The sequence below is a fragment of the Pteropus alecto genome, unplaced genomic scaffold, assembly GCF_000325575.1.
Source record: "Pteropus alecto unplaced genomic scaffold, ASM32557v1 scaffold3, whole genome shotgun sequence".
In the NCBI taxonomy this organism is placed as follows: domain Eukaryota; kingdom Metazoa; phylum Chordata; class Mammalia; order Chiroptera; family Pteropodidae; genus Pteropus; species Pteropus alecto.
This window is the reverse complement of record NW_006442484.1, coordinates 13625838-13638157: the sequence shown is the minus strand read 5'-3', so window position 1 is coordinate 13638157 and position 12320 is coordinate 13625838. Positions and strand designations below refer to the sequence as shown.

The following is a 12320-nucleotide window of genomic DNA, read 5'->3' as shown; positions in this document are numbered from 1 at the left end:
GTGTTAGGCTATAAGGCAAGTCTCAGTAAATTTAAGAACTAAAATTTATCAAGCATCTTCTCCGTTCACAGTAGTATGAAATTAAAAATCAATTCCAAGAGGAAAACTAAAAAAATACACAAACATGTGGTGGCTAAATAAGATGCTACTAAATAATGGGTTAACAGATCAAGGAAGAAATCAAAAGATAACCTTGAGACAAATGAAAATGAAAACACAATGACCCCAAATTTATGGGACACAGCCAAAGCACTTAAAAGAGGGAAATTTATGGCAACAGAGGCCTACCTCAAGAAACAAGAAAAGTCTCAATCTACCCTTCCACCTAAATGAACTAGAAAAAGAAGAACAAACAAAGCCCAAAGTGAATAGAAGGAAATTACAAAGATCAGAGTAGAAATAAAGGAAATAGAGTCTAAAAAAAAAACAATAGAAAAGATCAATGAAACTAAGAGCTGGTTCTTCGCAAAGATAAAATTGGTAAACCTTTAGCCAAACTTAAAATGAAAAAGAGAGGACCCAAATAAAATCAAATAAAATAAAAATGAAAGAGGAGAAGTGATATCTAACATCACAGAAATACAAAAGATTATAAGAAAATACTACAACTAATTACATGCCAACAAATTGGACAATGTGGGATAAATGGATAAATTCTTAGAAACATGCAGTACTTTAAGGCTGAATGAAGAAGAAACAAAAAATCTGAACAGGCTGATTACTAAAAAGGAAATTGAATCAGTAATAAAAACTCCCAACAAACAGAAGTCCAGTACTAGATAGATTCACAGGTAAATTCTACCAAGCATTTAAAGAACATCATTCTCAAATTATTCCAAAAAATTGAAGAGGAGGGAAAGCTCCTAAGGTCATTTTACAAGTCCAGAATTACTCTTATTCCAAAACCAGACAAAGATACTACCAAAAAAAAGAGAAAAAGAAAAAAAAGTTACAGGCCACTATCCCTGATGAACTTAGATGCAAAATCCTGATACATTAAAAAGATCATACACCATGATCAACTGGATTCCTAGGTTGGTTCAATATCTGCATATCAATTAACATGATACTCCACATAAACAAAATGAAGGATAAAATCATATGATAATATCAATAGATGCAGAAAAAGCATTTGACAAAATCCAGCATCCATTTATGATAAAAATCCTCAGTAAAGTGAGATCAGAGGGAACATATCTCAACATAATAAAGGCCATATGACAAACCCACAGCTAACATCATACGCAATGGGGAAAAGATGAAAGCCTTGTCTTTAACATCGGGAACTGTCACCACCTTTATTCAACACGGTATTGGAAGTCCTAGCCATAGCACTGAGACAAAAAAAAAAAAAGGAAAGGCATACAAATTGGAAAGGAAGAAGTAAAACTCATTATTTGCAGATGACATGATACTATATGTAGAGAACCCTGAAGAGTCCACCAAAAAAAAACTGTTAGAATAAATGAATTCGATAAATTAGTAGGATATAAAACTAATATTCAGAAATCAGGTGCCAATAAACTATTAACAAAATTAAGAAAATCCCATTTACAATTGCATCAAAAATAAAATAACCTAGGAATAAATTTAGCCAAGGAGGTAAAAGACTTGTACTTGGAAGACATCAAAAAAAGAAATGAAAGTAAATGGAAGGCTATACTGTGCTCATGGATAGGATTAACATCGTTAAAATGCCCGTACTATCCAAGGCAATCCCTATCAAAGTACCAATGGCATTTTTCACATAACTAGAACAAAAAATCCTAAAATTTATATGGAACCATTAAAGACCCTGAATACCCAAAGCAATCTTGAGAAAGAAGAACAAAGTTAAAGGTATCATACTACGTGACATCAAATTATACTATAAGGCGATAATAATCAAAACAGCATAGTACTGGCATAAAAACAGACACATAGATCAATGAAACAGAATAGAAAGTGCAGAGATAAACCCACACCTATATGATCAGTAAGTCTATGACAGAAGAGGCAAGAGTATACATTAGGTAAAGATAGTCTCTTCAGTAAATGGGGTTTGGAAAACTGGACAGATACATGCAAAAGAAACTAGACCACTTTCTTAGACTATATACAAGAATAAACTCAAAATGGATTAAAGACTTAAATGTAAAACCCAAAACATCAAACTCCTAGAAGACAACATAGGCAGTAAACTCTCAGTAATAATTTTCTGGCTACATCTTCTCGGGCAAGGGAAACAAAAGAAAAAAATAATCAGATGAGACTATATCAAACTAAAAAGTTTTTGCACAGGGAAGGAAACCATCAATAAATCACAAAAACATCCTACCGAATGGGAGAAGATATTTGCAAATGATACATCCAATAAAGGGTTAATATCCAAAATACATAAAGAACTCAAACAATTCACCACCACCACCACCCCCGTCCCCCGCCCCAAAAGAAAACAACCTCCAAACAATCCAATTAGGAAATGGCCAGAGGACCTGAATAGACATTTTTCCAAGGAGGGCATACAGATGGTCAATAGACATATGAAAATATGTTCAACATCACTAATTATCAGGGTAATGCAAATTAAAACCACAATATCACCTCACACCTGTCAGAATGGCTATCAGTAAATCAATGAATGTTGGCAAGGACATAGAGAAAAGGGAACCTTTGTGCATTGATGATGGTATTGTAAAACTTTTCAGCCACTATGGAAATCATTATGTAGGTTCTTCAAAAAATTAAAAACAGAACTAGTATATGACTTAGCAATTCAACTTCTGGGTATTTATCTGAAGAAATCCAAAACACGAATTTGAAAAGATATATACACCCCTATGTTCATGGCAGCATTATTTACAATAGCCAAGATATGGAACGAACCTAAGTGCCCATGAATAGACGAATGGATACATACACACACACACACGCACACACACAATATACATATATACAATGGAATATTACACAGCCATAAGAAAGAATGAAATCTTGGCATTTGCAATAACATGGGTGAACCTAGAGTTGTGGTCCTCAACCTTTCTTGCACCAGGGACCAATGCTCCAAAGAGAATCTAATGCCTGATGATCCGGGGTGGAGCTGAGGCGGTGATGCTAGCACTGGGGAGCAGCTGCAAATACAGGTGAAGCTTTGCTCTCTGGCCCGCTGCTCACTTCCTGCTGTGCAGCCCGGTTCCTAACAGGCCACGGACCAGTACTGGTCCATGGCCCAGGGGTTGGGGACCCCTGACCTAGAAGATATTATGCTAAGTGAAAAAAGAGAAATACCATGATTTCACTTATAGGTGGAAAAAAAACCCATTAAATTTTACACTTGAAATAACTAGGTGACTTTTAAAAGCAGTTTTCTAAATAAATGTCCACTTCTATAAATTAAATCTTTTCTTGGGAAAAAAAGATTAGTGGTTGTAAGGGGAGGTAGGAAGGGGAGAATGGAGAGTGAGTGCTAGTGGGTTTCTTTTTGGGCTGAGGAAAATGTTCTAGAAGCAGGAAGTGGTGATGGTTGTACAACCTATGCGTATACTAAACACCACTGAATCATGTACTTTAAAAGGCTGACTTTTGTGATATACGAATTATATCTTTAAGAAATTAGCCTTCCCGTCCGCTTCCGCAAGGGCACAAGCCCCAGGGATATGGGATATGGGGGTCTATGATGGGGTGACCTGTCTCCTCTCTGCAGACTCCTCATCGACATGGTGCCCAGGGCGAGGCAGACGCGCCACTACGAGATGTTCGAGTGAAGGGGCCAGGGCCACTGGTTCTGCATCTGCATGAAGACCGTCAGGACGGCGAGAGGTGTCTACACAGGCAGACGGTGCCAACATTTAAGTGAACATCCAGTGTCTTTTTGGGAAAGTTTATGTTCATGGAACGAGGCCTGCCCGGCAGGTCGGTCTGCACTGCTCCCCTCGCTCCATTCCTCCCATCACACCCGTCAGGACAACCCGCACAGGAGGGGAGGCTGGTTTCCCCGTCTCCAGTGGGAACTGACCTTTTCTATTTTTTGGAGTAAAAAGGTTCTTGTGGGTAGGATGAGATCGCTGCATGGAAGAAAGTTCTTCGGCGGTGCTCCAGGCCTGAAATGGATAGCAACTGACCAGACCCACATCCTCTGGCTTCCCAGTGGCCCCAGCCACGTTGTAGTTCTAGTCTCTTACTTCCTGGCAGAATGTAAAGGAAGACCGTACGTACCCTTTTGTCCACCCCCTCTCCAGAACCACCAGTATATATCACTTCCTAATTTCTATCAGTGTATTTCATTAGTTTCATACTGTTTTACTAATCTTAAAACTCAACAGATTTATTCAAAAGGAGACCATTCTATTTTTAAAGTCCTTAGTGATATATGTATGAGCTTTGCATGGATGAACTAAGCACATGACCCTTTCTTGTACACGGAGAACCCGAACATACATGTAAAAACAAGATCCATTTTTGACAGATGTGAAACTGTTTATTTGTAATAAATAATTATATAATCTATCCATATATGCATATATCTATATGCCGTGTCAAGTGGTAATGGTACATTACAGTCTGTTAGAGATGGTTGACTCCTCTGTAAGGTACAAGATATCTTCAGTTTGTGTAACTTTAGGTATAGGTTCTGTAATAATGTTCCCCAGCATACGACAGTCTGTATCTCTAGCACTGCCACTTGTCCAGGCGACAGTGTCTCACCAATAAAGACCTTTACCTGTTTTGTATGGTACAGGAAGGTTATCTTTGAGAGTTATCACCACCATGGGCAGGTTTTCCTGACTGAAGGATGATGTGGAAAGGTCACTCATTCCTGGTAGAGTATGAGTGGAGACCCTTAAGGACTGTCACGATGGTCTTGGTGGCCTCTGTAGGGCAGACCAGCGCCCTGCTGAGGTAAGGAAAGTGGCCACGCACTCATTTGGTTGTGCCCGGGGCTCTTGGAGCTGAGCTTGCCCGGGAGGGATGGCTGCTCCCCAGGCCTCGCCCCCCACCTTCTGTGCCCATTTCCCACCTGGGTATGTCAGGCTGGTTAAGGGGAGGTGGTTTGGTCTAAGAAGTTGCTGACCTTGATTCGGTCTGATCCCTCAGTGTGGCTTCCTCCAACATCATTTTGAGGAGTGTTCTGTGGGATGTTAACAAGTTATAAGGAAAAAAGTGTCGGCTGTTAGAATAGGTCTGAGAAAGGCACGATTCAATAGGTTTCTTTTCTGCAGGTTTTCTCATTGTATTTAATGTATATTGTGGAAGCTCAGAGAGGGGAAGCTAGGGTGTAGCCTCCCTTGAGAACTCAAGTTTTTCTTGGCACCTCTTTTGAGATTCATGTCTCACCAAACGTGCTCTATCTGGGAACACTGCATGGTGTCTCCGTTCTGGGCAGTAACCAGGAGCTCCACTGGCTTCAGAGAGGCTGTGCTGACGAGGACTGAGCCATGCCCTCCAGCAGGCAAGCCTTCGGTGTGGCCAAGGACTTGACTTTCCATATGTTTCCAGGTCATGTGCCTAACCAGGCGCTCATGGCACTGAGACCTGCGTCAAAAATTCTGTCAAGAGAGGGGAATGTATTCCAAGCCCTCGGCCTTTTTAGACTATTTTACTAGCACATCCTTAAAGATCTTCAAACATCTGATGTAGAAGTTCATAGCTACGTCAAAATAATAGAAAACAGCCCACTTTCTGATCCAGTTCCTTTCTTAGTAAATGTTCTGAAATTAGTATTGGTAGATGTGATACGAGGGAAAGAATACTCAGCAGTAGAATCGTTCTCCTCCACTCCTGAAGTATACCTTCCCCAGCATTTTCAGTGGTGTGTTTGCAGACGCAGTCAGTGGAACACCAGCGTGGGGGAATACAGCTGGGCTGTATTCTGCAGGTGACCCTGCAACCCACCCAGCCCCCCAAAAATCACTTCCACCTGTCACACAAGAAAAGTTTATTGAAAAATAAAGTTCTCCCTAGTTTTCTCTACAACAGTGGAAAACAAAGCAGTGCTCTCTATGCCGGTACAGTACGTTTGGACAGCGACACCTCATTTGCAGAATCCTGCACTACTTCACCCCAGAGTGAACAGTAGAAAATGGTTGTTCCAGGAGCTTTTTAAAGACACAGATACGAACAGCCATTAGCTTAAAGACGTCAAGGTTTAGACAGCAACTACAGTAGAAAGGAAATCACCATCTCCTTTGGCATCAATTGTTCCACTATTGTCCTGTTAATACCTGGGCAGGACAGTGAGCAAAATGCTTCCCAAGTTTGCTGCATCTCCCCTTTGGCACAGGTGGCTAAGTTCCTGTCCCACTGTCCCAGCCAGGCTTTCAGACCTCCACAACGGCAAGTGCTCCCTGCTCGTCCCTGAAACCCACCCTGCGCCACCCAGGCACACCTGTCTGCCTACCTGAGGTATGAGCACATGCTGGCCTTTCTTCCCTCAGCCATGCCTCACGGGCTGAAGTGGGTGGGGGAGGTAATCTTAAGGCTCCACAAAATTGGGGATAGAGGGCATGATGCTCTGAAGAAGGTAAATTCCAATCTTATGCCCACAGGAGTCTAAGACCGCCGATTCAGCTAAAGGGAAAAGGAAGGAACTTAAAGACACGACACTCCAGCGAATTTCTCCATATTCTACAACTGCAGTCTGTGCAGAATAGGGCCAAGACAGGAGAGGAGACAGAACTCTAAATCTGTCAGGGAAGTAAGAGGCTAAAACCCCAGTAAAACTAAAAGCAAACTGATGTTTAGGTGATCTGGGAAATAATCACGGAACCGTGAGCAGCCTCTGGAGTGGTTATGAATGAAGACCACCCACCCCCCCGCCACCCCCGCTACCTTCCAGGGCTCCACGTGGGTGGTGGGATAGTCTAGGGGTCCCCAGGCTAGTGGAACTGGCCTGGGGGATGACTGTATCTGCTCTGGGACTGGGACCAATATAAACATGTGACAGTTAACCAGTCCACGAGTCTGATCCCTGTGGACTGTACTGTGGAGGAGCCACCATGGCCAGCAGGAGACAGACAGCAAAGGGATTTGCTAGGCAATGAGTAACCGCAATTGGTCATTCCTTTCCCCTTACATAAAAAAGCCAGAAAAGCCTCTCTTACTGCATTTCAGAGGAATATAGTTAACTTTGTTTTAAAAGGTGCAGTCTGTCAGAGAACTCATTCTAATTGCCGGCTGAAAAAGTTCCACAAAAACCTGGAATGGTCCAGGAGACATCAGTGGGGTGAGGTCCAGCATGGGGCCAGAGGTCACCCTTGTCACCCCCCGTTTACAGATTCTTGCAGCCTAGTTTCAACTGAGGCTGAAGTCAGGCATATTTTCAAATCAGTCAGTGCATTCAAGGATACAGTAACATTCCAACCAGCAGGGTGGGCGTGGGACTTGGACATGCTAACTCAGTCATTCCTACAACATTCCATCAACCTGGAATAATATTTTCATGAACGTATTACTTTTGAATCAACAGGGAGTGAGCTCAGCTCTTTATTTCTCTAATCATATGAAATGCTAACAACAACAACAACAATTTAACATTTACTAGGGCTTACTATGTGCCAGACGCTTCTAAACACTGAATCCTCACAAAAACCCTAAATGCTAAGAAAGCTAGGGTAATTTTTTTCCTGCATCTGAGACTATACAGCTAATTTGGCCTTTTGCTATAAAAAGTTGGTTTTCCACGCTTTGTTGAAGCCACCGAGAATGAAAGGAACTCACCCTCGGCTTTAGGAAGTTCCCACCTTTCTAGAGAAGTCTAAATCTATGTTCATCTATCTCTTCACATGAAGGTGCTCTGAAGCCCTATAGGGATGAATGGGATTAGAATGAAGCCAATACGAAAATTAAACTATTTTTAAATAAATAAAACAATCCAGACTTGGGATAGTAACACATACAACAGAGCCTGTCGTTAACAAAATTGTTTTTTTGTTTTTTTGTTTTTTCAAATCAAGAATTTTGGGGGCATGGGAGAAGGTGGTAATATCCTAATTATATACACGATCCCGGTAAACCATCTTGGAGAAATGGGGTGGCCTGCCTTGGTCTGGTCAAAAAAGCACAAACTCACCTATAAACGACACACAGTTTCAGTCCAACCTGTCACATTTATGCCTTCACTGCCAGTGAGATGCACTGGGGCTGTCTTCTCAAATGGGAAACAAAGTAGTCACTTTTATTAAACCCTGTGTTCACGAAGGAAACAAAAAAGGGGTGCATAGTCTCTCCCTTCATGATATTAACCAGATAAAGTGTTTAGTTAGGGGCCAGTGCTACTAATGAGCTCATCAGGGACTGCTCTCTTCAGTGCAGTCCCTCAGTTAGGGCCGGTCTTCTGCCCCAGCCGTACCTCACCAGGTACCTGGTAGCAGGGAGCACAGACAGGCCCACTGGCACATTGGCAACTAGCAATTCCCAGACCTAAAGACATGACAGCAGCCTGGGAAAGCATGGGCGGGCCTGGAGGAAGCCAGGCCTTGGGGTTCTCACGGTTTCACACAGGTATGTGGTGGCTTAGGGGGCTTGAAAGGCATTTCTGGTGCCTAGCCTGAGCATCCACAGTGGTGCAAGGACAGGTCCCATCTCCAAGCTAAAAACAGTCTGTGCTCTTCCTTCGACACCTAGATTGCAAAAATCAACCCCAAATAAAAGTGAAAAGGCACATCAGAGAAACAATAAATATCGTCAAAGAAACGGACGCTCAATATTTCTGAACATACAGCAAACACAAAAAAGCCAACTATAATCAGTGACAAAAGCCCAATCTAGGCACAAATGCAAAAAACCTCTCCATTTGTACATGTGCAAATCAAATTACATACATGAAATAAATGAGGTGTTTACTGGCATTAAAAGAAGTATGTTTCCCCTTTGAGTTTTTACACCTGAAAGTGTTTACATGTCAAAGGAAAGCTTGCTTTCTTTTAATAAATTAGATAAATGCTTTCCTTCAAGTTTTTTAAGAACTTAGGATAACAGTGTGTGGGGGCGGTGAGGGGTGGGGGGAGGGGGAGCCAAATTTCACTTAGGAAAAAAAGTACAAAATGTTACATACAGATCTGGCAAGATATGCTCATAGCACAGGAAGACACTGTTCCTGGCCTAGTCAGTTACAAATTGGTTTAGAGTTTATTAAGAAAAATCATGACTTTAGAAACCAATGTCACCCCAATAAATTTAGTTAAAAAAAAAAAAAAAACCCACCAAAGGCCCATACTCAGATCACCTTCCTCTTCCACAACAGGCAGGGGTCAATCCCTTTCCACACAGGGCAGATGGAAGTCCCTCCCAGTTTTCTCTTGTGGGCCACTGACCTGACGTGGGGCAAGTTCATGGAGGCCCAGGAGCCCGTGTACCTCCGGTGTCAGAGCCTCTATTCATAATGCCCTCAACAACTGGAATGTGGCTTGGTCTGCACCAGGAGCTGCAGCCCGACCAGCAGAATTGCGCCTCACTTTGGCCAATACTGGACTGGCAGAAGCAAGTGGCATCGGAAGTGGGGAAAGTACGCTGCTGGTCTGCCTGATCGGAGGGGCCTGACACAGAAAGAATGGGAAAGGAGAGAGGCCCTGAGCTCAGGGGCAGCCAGTAAACAATCCTTGCAGCTTCTGGGACACAAGGCAGGCACAGCGTCTTTCCACAGAACAGAGCTTCCCAGCTTCCTTGCTTTCTGAATTCCCGTGCTTGTTTAAACAGCTCTTTGCAAAAAGTTAACTTCACTGAGCATGGGAAATCGGTCTTGGCCCACAGGCTCTCCCTGCCGGTTGAATGCCTGCACTGACATTCTCAGCACTGGAAGCTCCCAGAAGAGCCCAGGAGAGGGCAGCACTGGCCCAGGAATTATAGGCCTGGGCCCGCAAGCAAATTCCCACAATTTAGGGTGCAGTCAACGGGCCCATTCATAGGGAAAAGCAGCTCCTAACAGCAAGGATGGCAGTTATTTCTCCTCCAACTGCAGCAAACTGCCCTTGCAAAGTTTAAAAAACATACTAACTCACACCCTACTACCAAGGTTTCCTTCGAACTTCTGCCCTTGTTGCTGGGCCCCGGCCTCCCCATCAGCGCTCTCCCTAGCACATGTACTCATGGGCCACATGAGGTGGGGACCCTAGCTGCCCCTCTTTAGCCCTTCCATTCTCAAAGACTGGAGGTGTGATTCAGACCCACTGAGAGATAAGCAAAAAAAAAAGAAAAGACTGATTGTGCATTTGGTATTATTTATGCACCAAGGAAGAATCAAGGAGCAGGCAGAATCTGACTTCTCATAACCTAAAGGCTCCCTCCACTCTCTCTCTGGTCCTCTGAAACAGATTCCTTCATTTAGCCTCACTTCTTGAAGGCCCACCCACCCATCAGTCTTGTTAGCTGTTCTATCTGGTGGAGGCTGGGCCAGCTGCCCAAGGGCACTCATGGTGCTGGGAAGCCAGGGCTGCTGGTGGCGCCAAGGCACTCAAAACCACCCCTGAGCGCTGGGACATTCCGCAAGAGGGAGAGGGCTCACTTACCAGCATGGAGATGCCAGGGGCGTCACAGGAAACATACACTTATACCCAGAGAACTGAAACAGTGCTTAGTGGGGGTGGGGTGATGGGAGTGGAAAACTCACACGAGGGCAGAGCACAGAGACTCTGGGGCTGGAAAGGGGGTCAAATGAGTCTGACCAGGCCAACCTGCCAACTGGCTCAACCCCCTCAGAATATTCGCGCCTGGAGTAAAAGCCAGCATCAGACTCCCCTGCAAGCCACCCCCATCCGCACCCCCAAGGGGGAGCAGCCAGGACAGTGAGTCACATTCATCTTGGCCTGCCCTTGCTCCCCAGGCCAACATCAAGTTGACCGAGAGCCCCACATGCCCAGGGGGCACCTGTCCTCTAGCTGCCATCCCTCAAGCACACACACGAGATTTTCTTTTGTTTTGCCACTATCCACATTGAGGAGCGTGGTCCCCACAGCTGCTCTAAGTGTGTCACCAGCCCCAAAGTGCACCCTGTCTCTGTCCCTCCTGCACCTCGCCTGAAGTTGACAGATACATTATTGTGAAGGTGGATGGTAAACAGTGGAAAATCAAAAAAGACGTGTGATCCCTCTTTGCCCTCCCCTCTTCCCCCTCCCTCCCTCCCAAATAAATAACTTAATGGATTCAGGAATGTTCCCACACAAAGTTCTTTCCAACCAGCCCAATTCCTCCTCTGGTTTTGTTTTGTTTTAAGTGAATCTTGAGATTCTCTATCTTGGAGCAGCTGCATCGACAGATTCTCCGTACAGTTGCTCCTCAAAAAATAAAACGAAGTTGTGCTGGGAAGAAGCCAGGCTCCCCTCCTGCTCTCGTTTTGTTTTGGGGAAAACTCCGCTGTGGTGCTCTGACCCACTAGGAGCATTCCCAAATAGAAACCTTTCAACAAAAACTTCAGGCTCTGGCAAGAGTCCCTGAATGAGGTCTGCAACCCCCTGGCTCTGCCAGGACGGGGCTGGAGCCACTGTCTTCCCCAGTGGAGTGCATGTGGGGCCATGTGCCAGTGGCCACTATAGACAGTCTTTACAGAGAGCCACCTGGCCTTTGATGAAGTCCCGGCAGGGGCAGATCCTCTGGTGCCTGGGGTGGGCGCCTGCGCAGCTGAACAGCAGGAGGTCACCTTGAAACACACAGTGCTTGCTCCTGGGGTCAAAGGAGGGCACCAGGATGTCCTTGGCCAGCTCTGAGCTTTGGCAGATCACCTCGTACCTGAAGAGGAACAGAAAGGCGCACAGGTTGGGATTGTCCTGTTACTGACTCCTATGGCCCACCTCCTGAGGTGTGGGAAGCACGTTTGGTTCTCCGGCTGTAGAGGTTCTCTTGCTGTAGAAACGAGATGACGGCCACCCTCTGACCCAGCAAATTACCACCCCGAGGGATCATGGCTTGAGAAAGGTATGTGCCTGAATATGTGCGAGCGGGAATAATGTATGGAAGGCTGCTTAGTGAGGCTCGCCTGTAGTAGAGAAAAACTAGAAATAACTCAAATCCTCACCAAGTGGGGAACGGCTGAAAATATATGGCACATCTGTGCTTTTGGAGTTTTAAGCAGGCCTTGAAAAAGAATGAGGTAGAAATGCAAGCTTAAGCATGGAGAGCTGTCCTGGAGGAGGCAAGTAACAGAATGGGATGTACAATGTGATCAACCCATGTGTGACGGTATGAGTGTTAGTGTGGAGGAGAGTATACGTGTGTGTGTGCATGAGAGAGAAGGGGGGAGGGAGAAAGAGAGAGGGAGAGGGAGAGGGAGAGAGAGAGGGAGGGAGAGGGAGGGCGCCCTCCTGCTATCGTAAGCCCCTTTGAAGACAGAAAGAGGAACAGGGCAGGCG

At 44.6% G+C, this 12320-nt stretch overlaps 2 protein-coding genes across 9 annotated transcripts in view; one reads left to right on the top strand and one right to left on the bottom strand.

Annotated features, from left to right (window-relative positions):
• The window catches only part of TMEM163 (transmembrane protein 163), a 205239-nt gene extending 199455 nt beyond the window's left edge, over nt 1–5784 (top strand). Inside the window, exon 8 of the mRNA XM_006921435.3 lies at nt 3686–5784. Coding sequence (XP_006921497.2) covers nt 3686–3746 — 61 coding nt within the window. The 3' untranslated portion in view covers nt 3747–5784. The remainder of the gene's footprint in view (nt 1–3685) is intronic.
• Nucleotides 5785–7429: 1645 nt separating this feature from the next.
• MGAT5 (mannosyl (alpha-1,6-)-glycoprotein beta-1,6-N-acetyl-glucosaminyltransferase) overlaps nt 7430–12320 on the bottom strand; it is a 330189-nt gene continuing 325298 nt past the window's right edge. For all 8 annotated transcript variants that reach the window (XM_015596648.2, XM_025039242.1, XM_025039241.1 and 5 more), the window contains one exon: nt 7430–11700. In XM_015596648.2, the coding sequence (XP_015452134.1) occupies nt 11502–11700 (199 nt within the window). In that variant the 3' untranslated portion in view covers nt 7430–11501. The remainder of the gene's footprint in view (nt 11701–12320) is intronic.